At 42.2% G+C, this 26,876-nt stretch overlaps 2 protein-coding genes across 8 annotated transcripts in view; both read left to right on the forward strand.

Moving 5' to 3' along the window:
- The window catches only part of MAP4K3 (mitogen-activated protein kinase kinase kinase kinase 3), a 66,243-nt gene extending 54,065 nt beyond the window's left edge, over nt 1-12,178 (forward strand). For all 7 annotated transcript variants that reach the window (XM_056487203.1, XM_056487206.1, XM_056487204.1 and 4 more), the window contains 7 exons: nt 445-548; nt 1,305-1,476; nt 3,629-3,697; nt 3,814-3,906; nt 5,500-5,570; nt 8,513-8,568; nt 10,657-12,178. In XM_056487203.1, the coding sequence (XP_056343178.1) occupies nt 445-548; nt 1,305-1,476; nt 3,629-3,697; nt 3,814-3,906; nt 5,500-5,570; nt 8,513-8,568; nt 10,657-10,744 (653 nt within the window). In that variant the 3' untranslated portion in view covers nt 10,745-12,178. The remainder of the gene's footprint in view (nt 1-444; nt 549-1,304; nt 1,477-3,628; nt 3,698-3,813; nt 3,907-5,499; nt 5,571-8,512; nt 8,569-10,656) is intronic.
- Nucleotides 12,179-16,653: 4,475 nt separating this feature from the next.
- Nucleotides 16,654-26,876, forward strand: part of SOS1 (SOS Ras/Rac guanine nucleotide exchange factor 1) — a 43,023-nt gene continuing 32,800 nt past the window's right edge. The window contains exons 1-2 of the mRNA XM_056487456.1: nt 16,654-17,039; nt 25,701-25,826. Of these exons, the coding sequence (XP_056343431.1) occupies nt 16,953-17,039; nt 25,701-25,826 (213 nt within the window). The 5' untranslated portion in view covers nt 16,654-16,952. The remainder of the gene's footprint in view (nt 17,040-25,700; nt 25,827-26,876) is intronic.

The following is a 26,876-nucleotide window of genomic DNA, read 5'->3' on the forward strand; positions in this document are numbered from 1 at the left end:
TGCAACTTTATTGTTCTCTGCCAATTTTTCATTGAGTTCTGACAATGGAAGAGCAGCACTTCCTGCTCTTCTATTGTTCTTCAGTTTCATCTGGATTTCCTGATGATCTGGAAGTGTTCATCAGAATTACAGAGCTCCTGGATTTCAGACTCACTGTGGCACTTCTTGAAGGGCAGCTGAGCTGTTCACTGCCTCCTGGGTGACTGTGTCACAGACAAAGTTTTAACAGCTTGTTTATGGTGATTTTGAGATAGCTTAGGCAAGCCAACACAATAGGCCCAAGACACTCCAAATGTGTATGCAATCAGCTGTTTTTAAATATATGAAAGATTGGAGTGGGGGTGGTGGGTATTTTCCAAAAGTAAATGGACTCTTGCATAGTTGGAAATTGTTTAGAATTTGTATGTGCTTATTATACTAATATTCTCTATCCTTTCTTGGCAGTGAGAAATCCCTACACAGGCCACAAGTACCTTTGTGGAGCACTACAGTCTAGCATTGTTTTGTTAGAATGGGTTGAACCAATGCAAAAATTTATGTTAATCAAGGTAAAATTACAATTACTCTCACGTTGACTTCTAGTTATCTTGTAGTGGCTTGTTAAGAATAAGTATTAGCCCCTTCTTGATTTATTAGACTTTTCTCTTGGTTTCTGTTATATTGAAAATAACTGTTTAAATGGGTCATGTATTAACTGACTCAAAATAAATGTTCATGTTTTTGGGGTGCACTTCAAGCCCTTTTCTCCACGAACATTGTCCTTCACAACAGAAGGACATTCTGTCATTGTTCCTGCACAACAGAAAACTGATGCTGGCAGGCTGAGACATGGGTTAACAAGTGGTCTTGCTCCTATACTAGAGAGGTGACCATTTATTCTATGTTTTCTGACACTGAAATGCCCAGAAATGCTTGTTATCTCCCCATCTGACATCACCTGAAGAGACAGAGCCAGTGTGGGCTCATGTTTATAGAAAGGCAGCTGCTATAACTTGATCAGCCTGGAAGAGAAGGCTTAGAGGCTCAGTAGCCAGGGAGAGCAGTGATGAGCATTCTTGTTGTCTGTGGGCAGCTGCAAAGGGCAAACATGATAAAAGATATGCTATTTCATTTTAACTGAATTGGCATGAGATGCTCCAAGCTTGTTAACTCAGGTATTTGTATTTATCACTTCCTTTTATCTGAAGAAGCAAACCTAACATTACAAAGTATGTCATAGAATTTACCATACAGTTTGAATATCTAATAGTAACTCAGACTACATTTGTTTCCCTTCTAATATCTATTTTTGTTTGTTCATCTAGCACATAGATTTTCCTGTACCTTGTCCACTGAGGTTGTTTGAAATGCTGGTAGTCCCCGAGCAGGAATTCCCTTTAGTTTGTGTTGGTGTCAGCAGAGGAAGAGATTTCAACCAAGTGGTGAAGTTTGAGACTGTCAACCCAAATTCTACCTCTTCATGGTTTACAGAAACAGGTTTGTGTGCTGTTGTCATTGCATTCTGAAATGTTCTTTGTTCTTGTGTTACAGCTGAAGCACTAAAAGGTAGGCTTCTCTGAGGAAGCAAATGGTTAAATCATTAAGGCTAAGTGAAAATTTTAAGTTCTCTAATAAAGGAGTATCTAGTTGAACCTGCTTGCACATGCATATTTTTTTGATGTCTCTCCTTGTTGAACTGATTCAATTCCTTGAGGTTTTTGGTATAGCTGAGGATGGAGTTGTGGTGTCTTGCATTTTCATAAATTAGGCAGCTGTTTATTACTCCCTGTGCTGTTTTGTGCTCTACCCTGGAACCATGACTTCTGTTTATTTAATAGGCTCTAATAAAATTGCATTCTGAGCAATTCCTTTTGACATCTCTGGAAGATGTTTGGCTCTCCTGCAAGGTGCCGCTATGGTTAGAAGTGGTGATATCAGCCTGCTGCTGAGATAGAGCATTCTTTTCATGTTTATGGAAAGCAAAAAGGATTAGGACCACTGCTAGCAGGAAACCAAATGCCTTCCCATCACCAGTGTGGCCATCATCTGAACAGCAGAAATTCTCTCAAGGAAGTGTGCTAAGAGCTATTTTCTTGGAGTTGCAAGGTTGCCCCCTGAATCTAAATGCAGTAAGGAGCCGTTGCTAGTCATAGCTTGCAGATTCGGAAACAGTAAATAGCTTTGGTTTTGCCTGTCATGGATCCCTTGTTGATTTATGATGAGTTTATACATAGCTCTGTGCTGGCATATATGTGTGCAGCCAGTCCAGATGAATGTGTACTGTGGAATTCACTAAGAATAACAGTTTCCACCAGGAAGGCACTCACTGACCTTCCTGGTGCTGAAAAGTGCACCAGATTTGACACAGTTTAAAGCATAGTTAGAATACCCAAACTGAGCAGTGGATGGCCAATTAACACACTTTCATACTTCAGACAATGCATTTTATTTTCATTCCTACCTTGACTGTGTGACTTTATAGCACAGCCCATAAAAGAAGCACACTGAAGAGAAGTGTCCTGTTGTCAGTTCTCTCTCATTGTCTGCAGTGGTGCATAAATACAAGAGTACTAATCCCTTCTCTGGTGGTTTGTTTCATTTTGGGGTTTTTTTGGGGTTGTTGTGGGTTTTTTTTGTTGTTTTTTTTTTTTTGGTGGGGTTTTTTTGTTTGGTTGGTTTGGGTTTTTTGGTTTTTTTTTGCATTGTGCCTTCCACACTTTGTTAAGTTCCTTGAATTACTTGTGTGTTCTTGTGTTGTGTCTATGTTGTTGTTTTCTCCTATTTTTGTAGCTCAAATTTTGTTGTATCAGTTTATTCCTGTCCCCTGCTGGCAGGAGAGTAATGATGCAAACATATTTTTATTTTTTATAATTTTGACCAGAAGCTGCTTTTGTGTTATAGGTATTTGTGCTCTAATTTCTCATGTTTAATGGATTTACTGAGTTTCTCTTTGCTATGTGAATGATGCCTACAGAATCTGGCAGTAATGTTGATTTAATAAGAGCTGCTTTGTATCTAACTTTAATGTTAACAAATGGACCAAAACGACACTCTTCTTTTGAGCTGACATGTCCACTAATCACTTGTGGGTCAAATTCCCATTTGCTGTGATGGAGACTGCTGCAGCTGTAACCCAGAAGAGAAGAAATAGCCCTTCTTTAGAGGGTTTGGAGAAGGAAATAAGCCCCTCTTTTTGGAACATCTGGGGAACGGCTGCAAATAGCAGCAAGAATTAAGTAATAGTATATAAATTTCTATCAGGATTTACAAATGAAGCCAGAAGAAAAGTGCAGTGAAGCAGTATAGTGTGGACAGTCACATATATCTACCTTTTTGCAACAGCAATATTCAATTATACCAACAGAGAATAAATGGAGAACAATGTACATGTCAATTTGCTTTTGTGACATGGCTCAGAAAAGGCTGAATTAAATCCATATTTTAATATTATAGCTTCGGTTTTCCTGTCACAGCCAACATGTTGGATAAATGGACATGCATCTCTAAGAGAAGAGTAATGTCACTGGTAAAATGATGATTTTAAGTAGATAAAACACACTAACCCATCAAAATGTCTCAATCTCTAGAACTTCCATTTCAAATTTCATTCTAATTTATGTTATGAGCTAACACTGTCATTTTTTTATAGACACTACAGAGACGAGTGTTGTCCATGTAACACAGCTGGAGAGAGATACCATTTTGGTGTGTTTGGATTGTAAGTTTAATATCAACTAAAATATATGTATGCATACACATGCATACTGTCTGTCTGCAAATTTGGTTCTATATTGGAGATATTCCTTGGTTAAGATATGCTTATTTATTGTCTAGGCTGCATAAAAATAGTGAATCTGCAAGGCCGGTTAAAATCGAGCCGCAAACTCTCATCGGAGCTCACGTTTGACTTTCAGATTGAATCAATAGGTAAGCTGGGTTTCATTATTAGTCTTGAATATCCCTGTAGGTCAGAGTTGGGCAGTCACCATCTGGATGAAATTTCACAAGAGCAAGTGGCGGATTCTGCATCTGGGATGAGGTAGTGCCACTTAAATGTATAAACTGGGGGATGAGAGGCTGGAGAGCAGCTCTGCAGAAAGAGATCTGGGGGTTGGGATTGATAGCAAGCTGAAGATGAGTCAACAGTGTGCTCTGGCAGGCAAAAAGTCATGACCAGCAGTAAGGACATGGAAATTATATGAAGCTGTATATGGGAAAATTTGGGTTGGATATTAGGAAAATGCATTTCACTGAGAGGGTGATTGGTCACTAGACTGAGCTGAGAAGTGGTCACAGGACCAATCCTGTCAGAGCTCATGCAGCATCTGGACAATGCTCTAAGTGATCCTTAGGTCCCTTCCAACTTCAGATCTTCTATGATTAACTTGTTCAATGTTACAGTAAAGAATTAAGTATGCTACCTGTCTAGTCTTTGGCATTTGGAACACTACCTCACTCATTTCACTTTGTGTGAGAAGACTCAGTGAAAGGTTCAGTGTGTGCTTTCCTAGGAGCAGTTGGAATGGAGTAATAATCCTGGAGTCTTCTTAGATTAAGCTAAACGTCTTGGGAGTATGATGAAGACTTCTACCCTCTAAAGGAATACCTTAACACAACCTACATAAACTCTCTGAATCACCCATGCCTAACTCATTTTGCATGTGTTTCTGCAGTCCATTTTTATAAAGCAGCTCGAAGACTAAATTACACAATATGTCACAGGTTGCATAAATTTTGTTTCCATGTGTAGCATTTGAATGAATTCAGTTTGTGAAATAGAAAGAATTGATTATTTTGGTGATTCTCCAATAGTTACATACCTGGATTGCACCACCTGCTATTGAAAGAGGGCTAGGAGGGATGTGTGCACAGATGATGGGTAGCACCAGAAGAGGAACAAGAGTGGGTTTTAAAATTATCAGGAGTTGCAGGAAGTTTATTTCTGGGGAGAAGCTTTAAAGTTTCAGGCCCTCCAAAGATAACCTCCCACAGAGAAAAGGACAAGAAAACATTGCCACTGAAAGTATTACTTTTATGGCTCTTGATGATTGGGAATGGGGGGAAGGAAGAATTCAATGTACTTGATGCTTCTCGCTCTAGGATTTCTGCATGTACTGTAGTCCTCACCCTTCTTGTCACAAATGAGGTACCAATGGCCTATACTGTGCTGGCAGTGTCCAAACACACTCCCAGAACTTTTCTGTTAAAATTCCATATATACAGTCTGCAGGTACTAAAGGGATTTCCTGTTCAAAGAAAATGACACATTTAGTACTAGACATTTAGAACATTTTCTGGTTAGGTGGAAATGTTTTTAAAGCCTGCTCATTAAACAAATAAATCTATAAATGCAGGCAGATTCAGTGATTCTTTAGGAGACATTCTGCAGTCTGAGTGGGTGGATGTCATACAATGGAACATACATGTACAGATTTCTAAACTACAGTCTTGTGCTTTTGGCCTTAAGAGCAAGAGTTGAGTTTATGCCTCAAAACTGATTCCAGTGTTCTTTCCTACTAGTCTGTCTACAAGACAGTGTGTTAGCATTCTGGAAACACGGCATGCAAGGAAGGAGTTTCAGATCAAATGAGGTGAGTACTACATTGTACTTCAAATTCTGGCTTCTGATAGAGGAGGAGAAAGGCTCAATGCTATTGTCTGAAAAAGAGGGAAACATTTCAGTAACTTCCTAAGTTAGACCTTGAAGCTGGAGTCTCATGCTAAGCTTGTTTCATAAGCTGTAAAGCATTGGTGGAGCTGTACAAGAACCCCCTCATGTGTAACAAGCAAAGCAAAAACAAGAGACTGGGCCAGGATGCCATAGAAAATATCCAAGCTTAATTCTTGGTAATACTAATCTTCACCTTAAATTGCTTTGAGGACCACTGTCAGTTCCTTAGCCTCTCACATGTGGATGCAAAAATTTGGGCTTTGCCAATGGTTCTGCTGCTAAAGTTTAGCTTTTTGTCACAGTGTCTAATAAGTTGCCTGATGTTTTTTAGTCTCTTCCATGTTCTCTTGGCTTACAAATGCTTTGAAGAATTGCCCAGCTTTTGCAAGAAATATTTTTCCATCTTCAGTAGAAAAATATCAAATTGACCTAAACATGGTTTGTTTGTTTTTTCCTAAAATCTCCTTGTAGTCCTTAGTCCATTTGATATGATTTATAGTTGGAGTTAAACCATTATAATGCCTTCCCAAATACCTACCTTTTCCCTTGCTGCAAATCTGGTGTACCTGTTAGTGAAAATGCTGTACTTTATAGGAATTCAATGAGTCTTTTAATTTGTTTATAAATGAATATTTACAGACTTTACCAGTTGTTCCATCAGTGTTTCACTGGCTGAGAAATTGAGCTCATTATGACTAACTGTATTTTAAGGTACACACACAATCACACCATACCAAGCTTAGATATCCCACATTTTCCACCACTACACTGACTTGCACAAAGCCTTTGCAAGTCTGTGCTAACAGTGAGCCTTCTCTGTGTGAACCAAAGGCTGGAGTCAGACTGCTTCTTATTTCTGAGGTACAAATGTTTATTGTGGCATTTGTGCATTGCTCTACCCATTGGTACTCAGTGGCTCTGCTTCAGCTGGGAGGGGCCATGTCCCAGGGTGCTGCAGCCCAAAGGCATGCATTTTGTTGTTTATGTAAAGCATCAGGCACACTGGCTTGCTTTGTTGCTGTGAAGCCAAAGCCAGAACCTAAATGAGGAAATGAAAGCAGAACTGGGCTGTTGACAAGAAAGCAAGCCACCTAAGACTTTTTCTCTGTAGAACATGTCTAGACTAAGCTTTTGGGCCTTTTATAATTTCTTATCTCTTCTGACTGTCCCACAAGCTGCAGCTGTTAAAAGAAATAAACCTATTTTCTGCTGTAATATGAAAGCCTTCAGTGCCAAGCTCAGGTCTTGACCATATTTGTTACTTCTGGGGAATTTTATACTGGATAATAGGTAGGAAGTTGTTGCATGGGACAAAAAGCTCACTGACTTAACTTGCAACATTTTTTCTTTGAAGACATCCTTAGTTCAGATTCCCTATTTTCTAGTACAGTTGGCATAATTAAAGATTACTTGAGCTGCTTGCTAAGTTATTTCCTTCCACAGCTGTGACCTCCCACAGTAGTTTGATCTAGTGTGAAAAATGAAAGAGGGAACTGAATTCTGACAAAAGAAGCTCAAAATTTGAGCAAAGATTGTACAGCCTTAGCCTCACAGAAAGCAGAAATTAATTTTCTTAGAAAAGTGAAGGATTTCACTGATGTCAGTTAAAATTTTCTTGCAAGTTCACTGCACCAGAAGTGATTTCACTAGGTCACCTAACATTAGTAGGATCTGGGAAGGAGATAAGAATGTCTACTTTCCCCAGGAGTGTGAAATTTGGCTGTATAGAAGAGGAGCTTTGTAAAGTGCTACCCCGTTCACAAAGTGACTAAATACCCTTTGGCATATGCACTGGGCTTTGGTTGACTTCATTGATGAACATGATGGTTTTTCTGGGTGCTTTGATATTCATATGATCATAAAGATGTATCACACAAGTACAATTCACCAGCAGAACACGCAGGTCTGTTGCACTTGTCTGAAATGTCAAAAGATGAAGTTTTCTTTTTGCAGTGTGTAGAAGATGTTACTTGCCCCAAAATGTGCCCCTGGGATTCCATCCTCTGAAACAAAGGAATTCCTGGAAACAGGCCCCTTTCCCTTATCAAAACTCCTGTTATCTCTTAAGATTTTTATTGTTTTTTAAATTTATAAGATAATTGGTTCTTTTCTTACTTAGAATTTTAAGGTAATTGGTTAGTTTGTAATTTGTAGTTTTTATTGGTTAGAAGTTCAATCCTCTAGAGACCTATAAAAACCCTTTGTTGTTTGATGTAATTAGACCGTTGTTAGCAATTCCCTTTGGAGAAATAAAGTCATCTTGGGAACTTTTGCAACGCGATCTCAGCCTTTGTACTTCGCTAGCGAGTAGCTGCAGGCTCTGCTGCCTGAGTTCTGAGATATCTGGACTCTGAGTAGCAACCCCGGGGTTGGGAGATATCCAGCCCCCCAACAGCTACAGCAGTGGACATAAGTATCACAGATTAGATTGTTTCTCTGCTAAAGTTTTCAGAATATGAACTTAGTGCATGCTTACTATAATTCAGCATTTCAACAAAATGTGTTTTATGTGTGATTTGCCTCACCCATTTTTGGATATCCACTCTAGAGTGACACTAATTGCACCCTATCTCTTTCAGCCACAGCTGTAAAAAGAATTGCGCTGGTAACTCAAGTACCAAGCTGAGCCCCACTGTTGTGCTTGCAGTTACTACCAGAGAAATTAATGTAATGTGGGAGGAATAACAGAAAACTTTACTATCTTAGTTAAAAGTGACAGTTGCATTATAATATCTATTGGATTTTAATTGGCAGTCAGTTGGTAACATCAGTCACAGTCGATTCTTTTCTCTTGATTGATGTTAAAAAGAAAATGAAAACAGTTGTGCTCTTAATATGTAAATATTTCTTTTTATTGCCTAGATCACACAAGAAATTTCTGATAATACAAGGATATTCAGGCTTCTGGGATCTGACAGGTAAGATGAGAAGTAAACAGGACATGCTAAAATAAAGGAATAATGTGTGTTCTCCTACCTTGTAGAAGTTCTTTTTGCGTGTTTTCTTGCGAATTCTTTTTTAGGCATCTTAGACATTCCTTTGTGTACATGTCTACCCTCCAGTCCTTTGCTTTTGCTTTTCTTTTTCTTAAATTAAAAAAAAAAAAAAAAATCTTCTAAAGGTGTTTGTGGGCTTCCAGAAGTACTCAGCCATGCAAGAAGCTCTTACTTGGCTGCAGCCACCAATCTCCAGGAGTGTTTTCCGATTTGCATTGTAATTCTTCTGTTTAACTTGGTGAAATCTTTACTTTCTGATGTTCTGCTGCAGTAGTTAATCAAGATCTGCTTCTGGAGATAAATGCAAAAAATACTTGAAAATTTTAAATATCTCACTTTTATCCACTGGTAGAAAGAAAATCTACCAGTTGTTCTCTCAACATGACAGTTCAGGTCTTGTAAGAGCTCTTGATAGCTCCCAGTGTAGCTGTCTGCTTTCAGGACAGTAACACCCTGTCTGTGTGACTCAACTGCTGTTTTAGGAGGGTCACTGACTTCCTCAACTTTCTCTGCCCTGGTGTTGAACTTTGTACTTCTGTAAGAGCCACAGAAGCAGCAGCTGTTTTGTCTTTAGGGGAGTGCATGCTGGTGTGACAGTTTCACCAGCAATGAATTCACAAGAGCTGCAAAGATAGGCTTTAACTTTTCTTTTGGGAATTGCCTCTGAATTACACCACTTGCAGTAAACCCATGTGGGATTATAGGACAACATTGCAAAAAATTGCCTTGTGAGAATGTCCTCTTCCCCAAATATGGTCCCATCTACTTTCTGACTTGCTTTGATAGTTTCTTAAGTCTAAGACAATCTTTAATGATTTTGCACTGCAAAAAAAAAATTAATTCCAATTTCTTCATATACTCTTTTCCTTGCAGCTCTGTCCTGTTTTGTGCTTGAGCTGTGAAGCCTTTTTCCAGTAACACAAGTCCTTTCCTAGGCAGTTCATAGCTACTGAGAAGCAAAAAAACCTGATGTCAGTCTACTCAAAAGCTTGTGTGATGCTTTTTCTTCATGAGCAGGGTACTACCTCATGGCATGAGGTGTCATTTTCTTTGTGGAGCACGTTGAGTAAAGGTCAGGTTTTTTGAGCCATAGTATTGCAGCAAGCAAACTTTCCTGTCAGAATGCACAAGAGATGGATTTGAGTTTCCCACACCCTGCCTTCACATGGGGATGTTTGTGGAGGAGAAGTCAATCATGAACATCCTGGTCTGTTCAGCAGTTTTAGCAGTTCTTGCCTGATGAAAAAAAAATTAAATAGTTTGGGAAGCAAAATTGTGACAGCTAATTGCTCTTCTTTGAAGAGAAAGATCTGATCTGGGACATCCCTTATGATCTTTGCAGTTGCAGGCCCATGTAACTCAGTCTCTTGTCTCCAATGCTGGCCAAAAGTAAGAAGAAATAAGAGAAAAGACTCTTCACATAGCAGTCCTTTCCATAGGATTCTCTTTGCCTATAAATTTTTGGCTCTGGGACTTTCAGAACTGGAGGAAGTTTCTGTGGATTAGGTTACATGGGCTCAGAGATTAACTAGAAATGCTCACAGAAGAATCAGCTTTGTTTATCTGTCATTCCTGTGGCAAGGGGCAGAGTAACAACTCTCAGAACTGGACCCTGATGAATGGGTTTGCTTTGCAAAGCTCCAGGAAAGCACAAGTCCAGCAGGGGAGTGATGAGCGCTTTTCAGAAGCCCTCACTAAAAGGATGAGATGCAACAGGGATACATTGCAGCAAGGGAATTTCCAGCTGGATAAAAGGGATAAACATGATGGTGAGGATCGTTCAACACTGTACCAGGAGCCCAGAGAGGCTGTGGGAGATCCTTGAAGACTTTGTCCAGACAAGACCATGAGGTTTGCATTGGTTTGAGGGGCTTTTGAACTAAAGGCATCTAGAGAAAGAGAAATGACAAACCAGCCAGATGTATCTTAGGAAAAAATACGTAATTATACCCAGGGCTGTTTTTAAATGAAGGATCACTTGACATTGTGGTTTTTAAATTTCCATCTTAGGGTCGTGGTGCTGGAGAGCAGGCCGACAGACAACCCAACAGCCAACAGCAATTTGTATATCCTGGCAGGGCATGAGAACAGCTACTGAGAGCAGCACGTGGCAGGCAGTACACTGTGAGGAGAACACTCCTGCTGCAGCAGCACTCATGACTGGCTGGAATTGCACAAAAGCTGCAGTAAACCCACTTTAGTTACTTTATAATTTATTGTGGCATAAGAGGAAGATGAGAATTGTTTGTGGTATGGACACAGAAGCATTATAATACCACAGAAGTGCTTAACTTACTGTTATGTAATCTTTGTACATATGCAGTATTTTTCAGTGAAACTTCTTGCTGAAGCCCAACACTGACTTTCTGTAGATAGAGGTCCTCCTGTTAAGTACAAGTGTCTTACCTGTACAGATGTAAAAGTCACTGAGGATGCAAAAATTAAATCGGGGTACTATTATAAGGACGTCTTATGTGTTTATTATGAAGTGGGATTCTAGAAACAAATATAGTACATTTAGCAACACTATTGTATTTTATTATATGTAATTTACTAATACAAATAAATATTAACTTTTAGAAATTGTAACCAAGGCTGTAATCAGATTACAATCTTGTTTTAATTTCAATACAACACACTGGTGTTCATGTTTGCACAATGTATTGAGATGTGATGTATTTAGTCACAAAGGTAAGCTGTGACTTTGTGGATATGACTTGGGCTTCAAAGTTCCTTTTTTTTTTTTTTTTTTTCTTTTGTTTTTGTTTATTTGGGTAAATTTCTTTGTGAAACAAACCAGTTAAACACCTGTATTTTTATATTTAATTAAAACTTTCCTTACAATTACTTCTCTATGCTTGAAAACAATACCTTATGGATGGGTGTCAGTCCCAGACTAGTGGTACCTGGCTGTAATTCTGCAATAGATGTTTGAATTCTTAGTGTATACAATGATAAAAAGTAGTTATTACTGTTTGTCTTACTAAATCGTTTCATATCACAATGAAAAGGAGCAACATTCCACATTGTGGAAATGGCTCAGAGATGTTGCCATTTTGACTTTTTTTTTGGCCTTATAACCATTTTCACACTTTTCTTGATTTTAGGATGTTAACACATGGCCAAAATTTAGTTACTACCTCATTGAAACAATACAATGGTTACTACGCATCACGGGAACTTAGTTTTGATCAGAAGTATTTTTGATTGCTATTTTCCAATGGAGTGTGTAAATGCCAAGTTTTAAGCAAAATGCACACATTTGACTCCTGTTTTTGTATATGTTCTTTATATTTTATTGTGATAATATACACTAAAACCAAACTAAATTAAAAGTGATTTATGGCCTGCGTTATTGTTGTGATGGGTAATGCTTTGAAATATGTTCCCTAATGTATATAATGTAAAATAAATTTTTTTAACATGTTGTTGTACAATTAGATTATCACCTGCACTGATTTTCCACATAAGACTAAAATGGAACATATTGAGTTTTCAATTCTGCAATTAAATGGTTGTGCCAAACACAGAAGCTGGGCGTCTCTGAATGTATGAACAGAGGTTGCTGGAGCTCCACTCAGTTTGGGTTGGTATCAATACCCTTTGGGCAGTGATAATGTGGATTTGAGCTAAGTCTTTCCAAATCCCACCTTAAGTGGTTTCTTCCCTACATTTCCTGCTTTTTCCACCTCTGTTGATTGCAAAACTGATTTATTCTTTTTTCAGCAGGTTTATTTTTCTGCCTGTGGGCCTCAAGCTCCCTGCTTCTGCTGGCCCCATCCTGGCTGTTCCTCATCCTGAGCCTTAGCTCACCCTGTGGGGGAAGAGGTGGTGGCACAAGCCCCACTGCTGAGCAGCTAAATTCTCAGAAAAGTGGAGAAGTTGTGTGTGTTTCACAGCACCCTTGTGAAATCCCCAAAGGGGATTTCCATCCTGCCTCCTGTGGACTGTTCCTCACTTGGATATGCAGAAACTCAGCTCAGATTTAACAAAGTGCACTACAGCTGATAGGCTGTTCTGCAGAAGCTGGGGCCAAGTTTCTCAGGCCATTGCTGAATTACATGTACCAGAGGCTAAGAGCTATTGGTTTTTACTCTGCTTGGGCATTTTTGGTACAAGCATGCATGCAGGGGTGCAGCTGGAAGGGCTAAAAATGAAGAGGACAGGGTAGTGGCATGTGGGAAGAAAGGAGGGAGCATTTTACTATGGCAGACATGTTTCCAGTCTCTTGGCATAATTAGGAGAGTTTTGCTTTTGCCATGCTGTTCTCCAGCCTCAAAGATAAGAAGTGAAGGGTTCCTCCTTTTTTGAGGAGTTGTCCTGTTGCAGGATTTGGGGTTTGTGCCACAAAACTGTCTTTCCCTCATCTCAAGCTGCTTGCCTACTCTGCTGACAGCTGAGCGCAGGAGCCTGGGTGTCTGGTAAATCAAAAGGTCTCCTTTGCTGGACTGGAGTTGCATTGAACTAAAATTCTCTTGAGCCATGCCTAGTAGGAGCTTATTACTAGGATCTTGCTGTAGGATTGGGATCAGTGTGTGGCTGACTGATGGGAGCCCAGTCAGAGCCAGGAAACCCCATCACACCCATGAGGTTACAGCAAGGCCTCTGCCATGGATGATGAACATAGCTCCACCTTCTGTGCTTCCCTTTTCTTCCTCCTAGTCCCTTCCATGCTGGCTCCTGGCAATTGGTCCAAGCTGCTGGCAGGCAGGAGAGTTGATGTGACCACACGATCAGGCACTCACCAGCCTGGCAGCCAAATCTGATCAGTGCAGGGGCTGAGCGTGGGCCTCGGCCAAACTGAGCCTTTTCACAGGGAACAAACAAAGCAGTGGCATTGTGTGTGTTAGGGAAGTGTTCCTGATAGCTGGGATCACAAGGGAGTGAACACTGCTTTTGTCTTTTTCTTGCCCATCTCTCCATGCAGTGCTGCCTGTCTGTGTCAGAAGCTGGATCTGGTGACATAAAAAAGAGGGGATTCCGATTCAAATTCTGCATCCCACCGCCCTTAACTGAAAGCAAGGCCGTGCAAGGTGAAGAACGGTGCTGGCTGCCTGTAGCTTTGCCAAGGGGGGCTGGGGGACCCCAGCAATGCTGTGAGCACTGGTGGAGGGGGATGTGTCCCCCAGGCAGGGGACATTTCTTACACCCCACAGGATTCAGCTTTACAATAGCCCTGCTGGGTGTTGAAGGACTCCATAGGAAAACAGCTGGTAAAAATAGGGAGTGTGCCCAAACCTTTTGCTTCCCTCCAAGGAAACACAGCTAAAATATAGGAAGGCCTGTGTCATCTGTGAGTGGTGTAGAAGCTGTAGAGATTTGTCTGGGGAGGGAGACATGTCCTTCAGGACATGTGGATACATCTCATCAGGTGCCATGGACTTGTGCACCTTCAGGTGCTTTGGGTGGCCTTGAATCCAACTTTCTCCAGCAGGTGATTCACTAGACTCCCAGGCTCTGCCTTTCCCTTCTGCAACTCGCAGTGAGGCTGGAGCACTTCCTGATGCAGATGGGCAAAACAGTCACTGAGCACCTCAGCCGTGTCTTGGGTAATCAGGTGTCCTCTTTCCTTCCAGAGAGGGTACTCATTTTTCATAGTGGTCCTTTTATCACCCACATACCTGCAGAAGCTTTTCGTGTTGTCCTTGGTGTCCCTGGCCATATTTAATTCTCTCAGAGCTTTATCTCCTCTAACCTGATCCCTGGCTGCTCAGAAATCTCTCTGTATTCCTGCCAGGCTACAGCTCCTGCTTCTACCCTCCATGGGCCTCCTCTTAGTGTCTGAGCTTATCCAGGAGCTCCTTGTCCATCCACACAAGGCCTCCTGGAATTTTTGTCCAACTTCTTGTCTCAGCTGAATCCATCCCTGTGTGTCCCAGACAGATCCACGCGCACACAAACAGAATCACGAGGTTGGACGAGATCTCCAAGATCATTGAGTCCAACCCACACCCTAACATCTCAACTAAACCATGGCACCAAGTGCCACATCCAGTCTTTTTTTAAAACACTTCCAGGGATGGTGACTCCACCACCTCCCCAGGCAAACAATTCCAATACTTTATCACCCTTTCTGTAAAATCTTTTTCTTAATATCCAACCTAAATTTCCCTTGGTGCAGCTTAAGACTGTGTCTTCTTATTCTGTCAGTTGTTGCCTGGAGAAACAGACCGACTCCCACCTGCCTACAACCACCTTTCAGGGAGTTGTAGAGAGTCTTAAGGTCACTCTGAGTTTCCTCTTCTCCAGGCTGAACAACCCCAGCTCCCTCAGCCGTTCCTCACAGGGTTTGTGTTCCAGCCCCTCACCAGCCTTGTTCCCTCCTCTGGACACTCTCAGGCGTCTCAATGTCCTTCCTAAACTGAGGGGCCAGAACTGGACACAGCACTCGAGGTGTGGCCTCACCAGTGCTGAGTACAGGGGAGGAATGAGCTCCCTGCTCCTGCTGGCCACGCTGTTCCTGATACAGGCTAGGATGCCTTTGGCCTTCTTGGCCACCTGGGCACACTGCTGGCTCATGTTCAGTGGCTGTCAGTCAGCATCCCCAGGTCCCTTTCTGCCTGGGCACTGTCCAGCCACACTGTCCCCAGCCTATAGCATTGCAGGGGGTTATTGTGGCCAAAATGCAGGACTCGGCACTTGGACTGATTCAGCTTCATCCCATTGGACTCTGCCCATCCATCCAACCGTTGCAGGTTGCTCTGCAGAGCCTTCCTACCTCCCACCAGATGAACACATGTTTCCAGCTTAGTGACATCTGCAAATTTACCAATGAAAGACTCAATACCCTCATCCATGTAACAAATATTGAACAGGACTGGCCCAGCACAGACCCCTGAGGGACACCACTGCTGGATGCAGCACATTTCACCTCCACTCTGGGCCTGGCCATCCAGCCAGTTCCTAACCCAGCAGAGTGCTCCTGTCCAAGCCGTGGGCTGCAGCTTTTCCAGGAAATGCTGTGGGAGACAGTGTCAAAGGCCTTGCTGAAGTCCAGGTACACAATACCCACAGTCTTTCCTACATCCACCAGGCAGGTCACCTGGTCATAAAAAGAGACCAGGTTGGACAAACACGACCTACCCCTCCTAAAGCCATCCCAGCTGGGTCTGATCCCCTGGCCATTCTGTGATATATGATAAAATGTAATTCATGTAAAGTTGTACAATAATGTAGAATAAGCTATGTTGTATGAACAAAATAATAAAGCTCAGAAATCAAAAAAACGACCACAGACAAAAAGGACATAGATTGCTTCATCACATCCTTGTAACACCCAACAAAAGCAGGGCAGCCCAGATTAACAGCTAAATGGACCTAGCCGAAGGGGAGATGGCTCTGTCCAGGGAACACCCAAGCAATGAGAACCCGATAAGCACCCACGACTAAGATAACCAGAGCCATGGGGAAAAATACACCTGAATGCCCTGTTTCCTGTAAACTAAGACCGGCAAGTTACATCTCAATACCACCTTCCCCGAAAGCCAGAACCTGCCTTCATCAGAATTCATCGTCTCCCAGAATATGGTTTTGTCCAGCCCAACGCAGTGAAAGAAAAACACATTAATATGAGGAACGACACCCCGCTCCGGGCAAGAAAAATTGCACAAAAACTGGGCTAACCAAAGCGGTTTTGTGACCATTGGGGGATCCGAAACCGTAGAGATCCGATCAGTGTGTGTTCACCGGGCGCTGATCCCGGGCTCGGCGTTGTCCCTTGCGATTGTGGCCGTCGTGGACCGTATCCCGGTCACGAAATAAATTATCGTTTATTTTTGATTATACTTAATTCGGCTTAATCTCTTTGTTATCTATAACAATTCTGTAAGTGCTGCATGTTAACACTCAATATCCGTCCCCGCGGTCCCAAGGCGCGCCCATTCACCCTCCCACCGCCAGGGGGGGCGCGCGCCCGGCCCGCCTCTGCGTCACTTCCGCCAGGAAGGCCGCGACCACGCGTGGCGGGGCGCAGGCGCGGGGGGCGCGGGGCGCCGTCGCTCCGCGCATGCGCCGCGGCCGCCGACGGAGCGGGCGAGGACGGGACCGTGGGAGGCGGCGGCGCTCGCGCTCCGACCCCGCCCCTCGCGGCCCGCGCGCGACCCCCGTCCCGCCGCGCGCGCCCCCCCCCCCGCCGCCCCCGCGGCCACCCCCGCGAGCCGGGGCGGGGAATGCGGCAGCCGCCGCCCCCCCCCGCCGCTGCGGGCCTGCCGCCCCCGCCGGCGGCGGGGGAGCGCCGCGGCTCCCGCTGAGCGCCGCCGGCCCTCCCCTCCCCTCCCGCGCGGCTCCCGGCCCGCCCCGGCGGCACCATGCAGGCGCAGCCGCTGCTTTACGAGTTCTTCAGCGAGGAGAACGCGCCCAAGTGGCGGGGGCTGCTGGTGCCCGCCCTCAAGAAGGTGAGGGGCGGCCGGGTGCCCGCGCCCCGGGGCTCGGCCGCGGGGTCGGGCTGGGCGCCGGGCGGGCCGCGGGGCTCCCCGCGCTCCGGGAGCGGCCCCGGGGCTGCCGGGGGTCGGTCCCTCGGCGGGTGCAGATGCTCTGACAGACGGAGCCGTGTAGATAAAAACCGTGTGATGGACACGCGAGACCCGGCCCCCCTCGGCCCGGAGGGACGCAGCTGGTGCTGCTGCGGGGTTCTGCTGGTCTTCCTTGGTGACACGACCGGGAATAGAGGGGGATTGTTATGAGAAGCTCCTGAGAGAATTGTGGTTAATTAGTGTTCGCGTCTAATGGCTTTTAGTTAACCTTCTCTTAAGTTTAAATACTTTTTTGCTGAGAAGGCTTAATCAGGACAAGCTAGCAAGTCTTGCTCCCTCAGGATAGTGAGGCTTGTGCCTGTGGCGTGGAAAGAATTTATTCGGAAGAGAGGAAAAATGGTGAGGGCTCGTCTTCCACTTTTGCAGCCTGAACGCAGAAAGTAGAAGGCTTAAGAAACTGGTACTTGAACTGGCTTGAGATTGCAGAACTTCACGTGGTTTAGTCATGCACGGCAACATTTTGTGAGTTACTGTCTAGTTACAGTGATCAGCTGTAATTTCTGCCTGAAAGGCTCCTTCCTGGGGCTGCTTGAGAGGTCTCAGGTGCTGCAGTTGTACCCATGCAGTGTTTCTTCCTAATTTCTTCTTGCAATGTACTGTCCCTCTTCTCTGGGCATGCTCTTTGAGGTCTCCAGCACTGTGTGGCTTTGTCCAGTTCTTGGAAATCTTTTTGCTTGTCTCATCCCTAGCACATACTGGTAATGTCTTGTCCCTGGATAGTTTCCTTGAAACTTCAGCACTGACTACACGGCTCACTTGTGGTGCTTGTGAGCACTTGGACCCTCATCCACCTTGAAGCCTGCTTGGAAACTGGAGCTACCCAAGGTCCCAACCACAGGGAGCTTGTTCCTTTGGAGGATGGTTTATTCCATGGTGGAGCAAATGTTTGTCAGTTTTGAAAGGAGTCTCAGTGCTGACAACTGGAGTACGCAGAGTGAGGAGTCAAAGCGAGCATTAAAACTTTGGAATAACTTATAACATCTGAAGTGCCAGATTTGTTCCAAGTGGACAAGCCTTTCGTGAAGTCACCCTGCATTAAAGATGCTTCCTGAAAGAGTTGGGTGAATTCTGCAGTGGAAAATGGAATTCTGGAGTCTGAGGTCAGCGGAGAGAAGGCCAACGAGGGCAAGCTACCAAGGATGACGAGCTGGCCATGCAAAGGTATAGTTGTCTTGCTTTTGTTGTCCTCTGCTCTGTTTCTCTTTGTGGGTAGAAGGGTGACAGGAGGCAGGTGGAGTTGGTTCTGAAGGCTTGAAACTGAAACTTGTAACTGTCTGGCAGGTGTTGGCTCTTTTGACCTCAGCTTTTCTTGAGATCACCACCTGTTTCTTACCTTCTCTCGGGTTTTTCTTCTTGCTACTGCTATTTTTGTGAAGATGGAAATAAAGAATCTGTTCACATTGCCACCAGCTTTACTGAAGAGCCAAATACTTGAGTTACAGGAAAACTAAATGGCAGATGAAAATGTTGAATTTTTATCTTACTGACTTCTTCATTAATGGAGAAACAGTGTCATGTGTTTTCCTAATGTAGTAGAGGTGCAGTTAGTTTTGAGCAGGGTGTTTTGCCCTGATAGAGGCCCCTAAGGTAGTGAATGTGTCACAGGTGGAAGGTAAACCCATGAGCTTGCCTTGATAATCGTCTCTCATGGTTCACAAGGCAGGTGCAACACTGCAGCATTGCAGTCAGTGACCCCTTGGGTAGCTCCCCAAAGACCTGAGCTGCACCTACAGGCCAGCGCGTGGGACTGGTAAAGTGGAGAGGGTGGCAGCATTTTCGGGTGGGGTCAAAGAGCAGGACTGTCCTGGAGAGAAACTGGTGCCTTGTGACTTTGCTGAATTGCCAGAGCATTGCTGTCTCAGTTGGAGTCAGATTTTTGGAAGTGCATGCATGTCCCATTGTTGCTAGAGGAGAACCTTTCCTTCACTTGTCCCTTAGCTGACCAGATGCTGCCACTCATTCTGAGGTGGTGACAGCAGCTGAACTCCACCTGAAACCAACTGGTTGTAGAGGCAGAATCATGATGATTTCCTGCACGGCTGGAAATTAGAGTTAGTAGTTTGTGGAGACCTGTGTTGAATTAATAGGTCCTCTGAGGAGAGTGGCATTTAAGTTAACGTTGTAGGAGCAGATATACCAGGACAGAGTGTTTGCAGCTCTCGGGGAAAGCTGCCACACGTGGACTGAATCATTAAAATGCCATTGCCCTTTTGTAACTGTGAGTTGGCTTCTAATACACAGAGCAGAGCTCAAACTACAGCCTCGGGATTGCTTTCTTAAAAAATGGGTGTTGTTGAATCATTGCAAATAGCTTTCTTTTTCCCAGTGGATTATTTTGATTCTATTTTTTATCAATCAGCAAACCCAAAAATATAGAGTAAGAGTAAATGTCTTCCTACATCAGGCAATTCTTAGGAGACTGTGCTTTGTGTTTGAACCTTAGCAGTAAAGCTGTATTTGCTCTTGTACCATTGAGATCATAATGTAATCTCTTTTCTTTTGATTCTTCTTCAGATGCTGTCAAGATAGACTCCAATGCACTCAATCAGGAAGAAGATGATGTCAACTGAGATTCTTTTCTGCCTGGTCACAGTTTTTGAAGCTGCAAAAGAGGAGTGTTGCAGGGATCTTTGTTTGCTGGAAAAAGGCAGTAATCATGGTGATGAAGTACAAGAAAAGGAAGGAAGAAAGAATAACAACAGGTGTCTGAAATCATAGTTGCAAGGATGGACAGAAGCTCAGATGTTGGGAGATGCTGAAGATGAAGGATTCAAGACATTTGAAACACCAGAGGTCTCGAGTACCTGGAGACAGAGATACACAGCTTAAATCCACCTTGGAAAACAGACTCAGGAGTGACACCTGCCATGTGATGCCTCTTCCAGCACTGGTGTTCCTCTGCTGGTGAATTTACACACTTTATTCTGGTCAAAACCTTTTGGATCGTTTTCTTGTACATCATTCCTTATGGCTTCATTTGTTGGTATAACTTGTTCATGGAGTCAGAATTTCTCTGCACGTGTATGATGCACTCGTTCCCTGATCGATTGGTTTTTGCAGTAGGAATCGTGTCAAACTTACTACTGATGGATACCTTAAGCCATTTGATAATGGAGGAAAACAAAAGAATGTTCTGCTCTTTGCATACCTCAAGTTGTTTTGAATCAGTTGAGCAATGACCCAGGGGTACTGCTGGAATTTGTTGTGGTCAGAGTGATTGGACTGGTGTGGCTTGGCCGCTGAAGGGATTTGCTTCCTCAGTTAAGGATAGTGTTCAGACAGCATGCTTCCAGGGACTCATGTGTCATTTGGTCAGTCATCTACATCTTTTGTGAAGCGAAAGACATGGGGAAAGCTGCTTCAGTCACTACAGAGTTCTCGGGAAGCTTGCTGACAAAGATATTTCTACCTGATTTTTAATTACCTGGCTCTTCAAATTGGTGACAAACCAGTTACCACTTGCTAGTCGGAATGGCACTTCTAACTCTTAGCATTGCTTCACACAAGATATAGAGCTTTCTTAATTTCTTTGGGTCTTCTGTTCTTCTGATGGCTGTGGAGGATAAAACTAAGAACTTCCTACAGTTTGAGTCTTTACTGCATGATTTTTTTCACCTGCTCAGTGGAGTAGTGTAATACTACTGCCCTTCTGAGACATCAGCAGAAACGTTAGTAAAAAATCCGAATCCTTCATCCTTGGTGAATTGTTGCTGAAGAGTGCAGCCAAGACATTTGTATTTGATTTGGTTTACTGTATTTTTAGTTGATCAAGGTAAAAAAAACATGGTCAGGATTACCAAATATCAGCAGAGATGTACAAGAGTAGAAGAAAAAGCTTGCACTCATCCATGCGAGGTGTACATAAAGTACTTTGTCCTGAAGTATTTAGTGATAGCTTGTCAGTGGGTTTTCAGTTGTTGAGGGAAAATAAAGAAAGGATATGTTGAGTAAAAATGAGAGTTACAGCATTAATGAAGACTTTCAAAGGTGCTGAATGGAAGAAAATGCTTGCCAGAATAATCTCCTCTGTTGCCAAATTTATTTCTACAATGAACTATTTCTACTAATAATCCATTGTATGAACTGCAAAGGTTTAGAAAATTTTAGGTTTAGAAAAAGCTACTTACAGTAAGTCAAGTTTTATCCTCTCTGATAATGGTTTGGAGAGGGGCTTGGCATGTTGTCTCATTACAGAGCTCCTTCCACCATCAGTATGATGTGATAAATGCTTTTTTTCCCTTTAGACCCTTTTTTACAAGCCCTTCAGCTGCCACCAGGGCAGACTGGCAGCACAGCCCATGCTCAGTAGTGAGATGCAGTTGTTCTTTAGCAGGAGTTGTTTTTAAGCTCAAATTGTGACTTCTTGCAAGGATCCCAGTACAGGGGTAGTCTTTCCCAGTTATGAAAAAATTATCTGTAACCTGCAGTTGGTGATTCATTTTTATTTCAGTTTGTTACATAGCTTTAGAATTGTTTCCATTGGAATTCCTTTAGAATTGTTTCCTTTTTTTATGCCATTTTCTGAAGCTGCTGGAGCTTCTGCTGCTCCTGATGGGCTCAGGTTGGGTATTCTCTGAAGCTGCAGGATTTGTCTGAAGTGTTCTGTACTTAATAGAACAACTGTGAACCTGATTGTTTTGATTGTTATTGATGAATTGAGAGCATAAAGCTGGTGTTTATGTAACATAAAATAGCTTTAAGAAGTCTCTGGAGCCAGTTGTTATTTTTCATCCTGCATTGAAATTTTTCAGCTTACAAGCAACCTGTTAGGCTTTTTCTCTTGGCCATGGAGGAAGAGGGTAACAGAAAACTGTTGAGGATGTATCACGCAGATTAATAAATTCGCTGTGTCTTCCTTTCTTATCTACTATCGAACACTGCTTTCTAAGGCAGAACAAGCTGTTGAGTGTCACTCTAGACTGGGGTTTGGGTCATCTTGTGACTAGCCTAGGAGCTGTTAGGAGACCAAGCCCCTGTCTAACCTGAAGCTGTTTGATCTGCAATCCTGTATATGAAATATTTCTCAGGGTTTGGTTTTAAGTTCCTACTGCTTCTCATGACGCTTGTGGGAATGTTTGTATTCTAATTTATTCTGGAGAGTTTGAGAAAAAATGGTGTGAGAAAACTTTATATAAAATAAGCTGCTATCGGTTATAAAGTAAAGAACAGCTATATTTGTATTATACATTTAATCCCTTCCTTCTTTGTTGTTGGTTTCATTGGCTTTTTCTACCAGTTTAGATTTATGGCTGCCTGATTTTTAAGCTCTTGTTGTTCCTCATAGAAATTCTTTGCTTTTGTGGATTTTAAGGGAAGAGGACAAAAAAGGCAGCAGGGGGCGGGAAGCCAAGAGTTCATATTGTAGGATTTTCTTTAAGTGTTATAATTTTTTTTTTTTTTTTTTTAAAGCAGGCACTGTTTTTCTCTGCTCATGTTCTTAAGCAGATCCTGAAAAGCTGTTCAAGAAATGCTGGCTCTGCTTATCTCTAAATAAAGAAAACTGGTCATTTCTCTTTTGAGAATTAGGAAAGATTGAGAAGATTGGATATTCAAAAAAGTGAATACATGAGTTGAGTGGAAACAACCATGGTGGCAGGGATTTTTAGCTGATGTAGGTTGTATTTGCCCTTTGGAATTTGTTGGAGTATTTTGAAGATTTGAAGCTTCTTTTAAAAGTTTTTAAACTGCTTTTTTAGTAATTTCCTTTATCGTAAGATAGACATTTTATTGTGTGTGGAGGAGGGAAGAGAATGGTTTTGTCATTGTTTAAGGGAGAGGTTAAATGTTTAGATAAGAATCTGATCTAAACATCACAACACTTCAGAAGCTGTTAGTCTGTTTTTATCATGTGTTTTCCTAAGTAGGATTGAAGGATCTGGTGGGATTCAAGCCATGCTCCCCATTTTCCAGGGTGATAAGGCAGGGTGGCCCAAGTTTTTTAATTTAAAATCTGAGATGACTGTATGAGAAAGATGGAAAGCCCCTGGTAATTCGATCTTCTCGTTTTTTTTCTTTTGAAACTAATCATGTGATGGTTTATGCTAACAGATGTTCCCATTTCTTGTGTTCTCTTACTAAATCTTGCATCTTACCCAGCCTTGCATCATGTCTTAGATAATGGACTTGGGACTTGCACTGAGTACCCTCCAATAACACTCTGTCATTCTCAGTCTGAGCCTTTGGGCACTACAGTAGTGCAGATACTGAAATTACACATTTCTGTGATAATTGTGCACCCAACTCTGCTCTACTTTTCCTTTTTACTCTGGCTGTTTTCCTTTGTTCACTTGTATGACTTTGAACCCTAACTGATACTAAGTGTCACATAGCAATGAAGGTTATTTACCATCTACCTAATATAGATAAGCTGTGCTGGCAAGCCATTGGCAGCTCATGGTGTTTTCTTCTGCCAAGGTGGGTGTTCTGTTAAAGTGGAGCTGGGCAGTGGCCTTTGGGAAGGATGGCGTCAGGTCCCCAGACAGAAATGCTTAGGGAAAATGTCTGAAACTTTTATCTCCTGAACTTGGAGTAGGTTATCATTGTTGGCTCTGTTTTGGCTGACTGTGGATAATGTTTCAGGTTATGGCCTGATGTGGTATTTTTGTTTGTTTGTTCTTATTTTTATAGGCTCTGTGTTACAGACCAAAGGAGTTGTAATGAGGTTATTGAAGTCTGGTCTGTTTTCTAAGTAAAGGAGAAAATAGAGCTGCTCTTCATCACTCCATCATGCTCTGTATTTTTACTGTTGAATTGACTTGGTAATTTAGCACTTCTTGAAATACAAAATGCTGGAGTATAATATAGGAAGACTGTAATACAAATTTGTTCAGTTCTACTTTAAAAAAAAACACACATTAAAGGCAGCATCTTCCAGACGGCTCAGATCAGCTCTGCTCTTTAAGAGAACACTTTGGCAAGTCTGTAATTTCTGGTGTTAAGGTGTTCCAAGCTGGTACAGCATTTCAGATGTCAGTGTTTGAATTGTAAATAATGTTTGGGACTAGCTGGCATGCTGTTATTCGTGTAGCTCCACAAACACACTCTAGCTGTGCATGGTGAAGTTCTTAGGAAAAGTGAAACTGTTGGCATAATCAAAATAGTTCTGTTAGCTAGTCAAATGGAGAGAAGTTCTTCTGTTCTATTTTTTGCCAGACTGCTTTTAAGTTTAAAAAGCAGTGACTTCTGGAGGTGTTTTTTTTAAGACCTGCTGAATAAGGGTGTGCAGTCTGCAAGAAGCCAAACGCGTGATCCAGCGTATTTGAATCTCAACAGCAGTTAAGTGAGCACCAGGACTATGCCCAGACATGAAGCTTTCAGACTAATGAGTGCCTTAGCAGGCAGGTGGATTTCTGTTTGAGGCTGTTGTGTGTTTGAACTTCATAACATTTAGTTCTTGCTATAACTGCAAACAGGAATTAAGACTCAGGTGCGAAATTAAATAATTATGGCAGCATTTTTTGAATACAGACATGGGTTTAACATTTGGATGAGGCAGATTGTTGGGTTTTGCTTTCAGAGTTGTTAGGCTCTCGTGTTAGTGATTGAGAGAACTGAAGGCATTTTGAGTTGTCTGAACAGTAAAATGATGAAATTGGGGCTTGACAGATGCATTGCGAAAGTCAGCAGTCAGCTTGCTCTGGCATAATATTTGCCATTGGTGTAGGACTGAGATGAAACTGTCTGTTTAAGCTCTGAAGCACTGAGCTTTGTGTACCTGAAATTTAGGATGGTTAAAACTGTCCTAATTTGTGAACTACAGAGGTGCAAAGAAAAAGTATACCTCAGGTTTCAAAAGTTACATGACTGTCTGAAAAAAAAAAAATGGAAGGAGCGAGGGGGATTGTTCCGTATTGAATTTACACCAGTGAGAAATTAGACACACTTAGGACATACAAGTAAACATATGGGGACCAAATATTCAAAATCTCTCCGCTGCTACTTAATGCCAGGAGAGCACTGTGGCCTTTTTTGAAGTGCTTTTTTTACTGTTGAGGCTGACATATATAAAAAAACCACTATGGAAGCAAACTTCTAAGCCAATCTTATGAGTGATAACTGAGAATGGATTAAATAATATGAAATAATAAATGTTGCTGAATTTGTTAATTGTGTAGTGTGCTCTGTGAAAAATGTTCTGTATTTCATTATTATAGATTGTCTCAAAGGGGAAGAACTCCCACTGCTGAAACCTCCTGTAAAAACAGTGGTTAAAGAGCTAGTGGAGAGAAATAAGTATATACAAGAGCTTTAAAAGTTTTCCTAATTGCACTGCTAAGCACAGTTATTAATTAACTATTTTCTTGACATTAAATATAATTTATAGTGATTTGAGTGCATAAAGCATTTGAAATTCATATTTCTGTCAGGTGGGCATGCTTCACTCAGGCTTGTCTGACCTTAACAGAGCCTACATTATTGTATTTTTCTGGGCTGTTTGGCTTGGGTTTTGTCATCTTGTTTTTTTTATTGCAGGTAAAGCAGGTTTTGGGAAGAACAAAGCTTGAATTCTTCTCTTTCCTACAGGTTCAGGTGCAAGTCCATCCTAAACTTTCCTCTACTGAAGATGCATTGCAGTATGTGGAGGAGTTAATTCTTCAGTTGTTAAATATGTTGTGTCAAGCTCAACCAAGAAGTTTTCTGGATGTAGAGGTATAGAGAGCACTTATTACTAATGTTATTACAAATAATTTGAACTGTTACATGAAAGCTGCTATATTAATCGTTTCACAATGCAAAAAGGAAAGCAGTACTTATGTATCTTTATGGAGCAGAGCCTTTTGCATAAAGCCTACTGAGTTCCCTAATAGCTCATTTCCCTATCAATTGAATTTGTTGTTAAGTGCACAGCAAAACTATCTGTGAGCTGTATTACTTTTTAATAGATGGTGAATGTAAATTTTGTATATAAAACTGATTGGTTCCTTTCAAAAGACTTTTTCCCCCCCACTGATACTGTATGCAAATATATCTGCTTATTCTGAAGCTCTGTGCTGCTTTCTCAGCATGGTAATTTTGGCTGATACATCCCCTGCTGGCCCAGAAATTAAAACAAGAATAGTTCAGTCACTTTTTCAGGAAGAGTTTATGAACACTTCTTTCCTCTGTACTGAGACCTCATCTCTTACCATTGCCTTTTCAAAGATCTACAACCTCTGCTGCTCATCTGAGCAGCATAATGTTTAAGGAGAGAGGTTGAGCTGAAGAGATTTTCCATCTGAGAACCAAATTAGTGAAGCTGTATCACTTAGACTTGTAGGATCATGAATACCTTGATAGCATTTGGTGCTTGACCATGATTTAAAGACTTTGGTGCCAAGCTGCAGACTCTGTGTGCTGTGTGCCTGTTGGTTTCCAGTGCTTGAGACCAGGGCCTGTGCCAAGTGACTTCTTCATGTTCTGAAGAAAGTGGACTAATGGCAAATATAACCTCACTAGCAATCCTTAAAATTGTGGCTGTCTTAGAGCTCAAGACTACTGAATTTCATCCTTCCTCTCCCCTTTTGAACACTGACACCTCTAGTGGTGTTCCAGTGTCCCCTTTGGCTGTTCTGCAACATCATTCTGGTCTGGCAGCTCAAGAGAAAAGAACTTTGGGGAAAGTTGTTTAATGCTGTTTTAGACAACACCGAGAAAAAAACTCGACACAAAGTGCTATATTATGAGTTTTATGGCTGTGAAGACAGGAGAAATAGAAAAAGT

This window comes from Oenanthe melanoleuca, chromosome 3 (genome assembly GCF_029582105.1).
Source record: "Oenanthe melanoleuca isolate GR-GAL-2019-014 chromosome 3, OMel1.0, whole genome shotgun sequence".
Classification (NCBI taxonomy): domain Eukaryota; kingdom Metazoa; phylum Chordata; class Aves; order Passeriformes; family Muscicapidae; genus Oenanthe; species Oenanthe melanoleuca.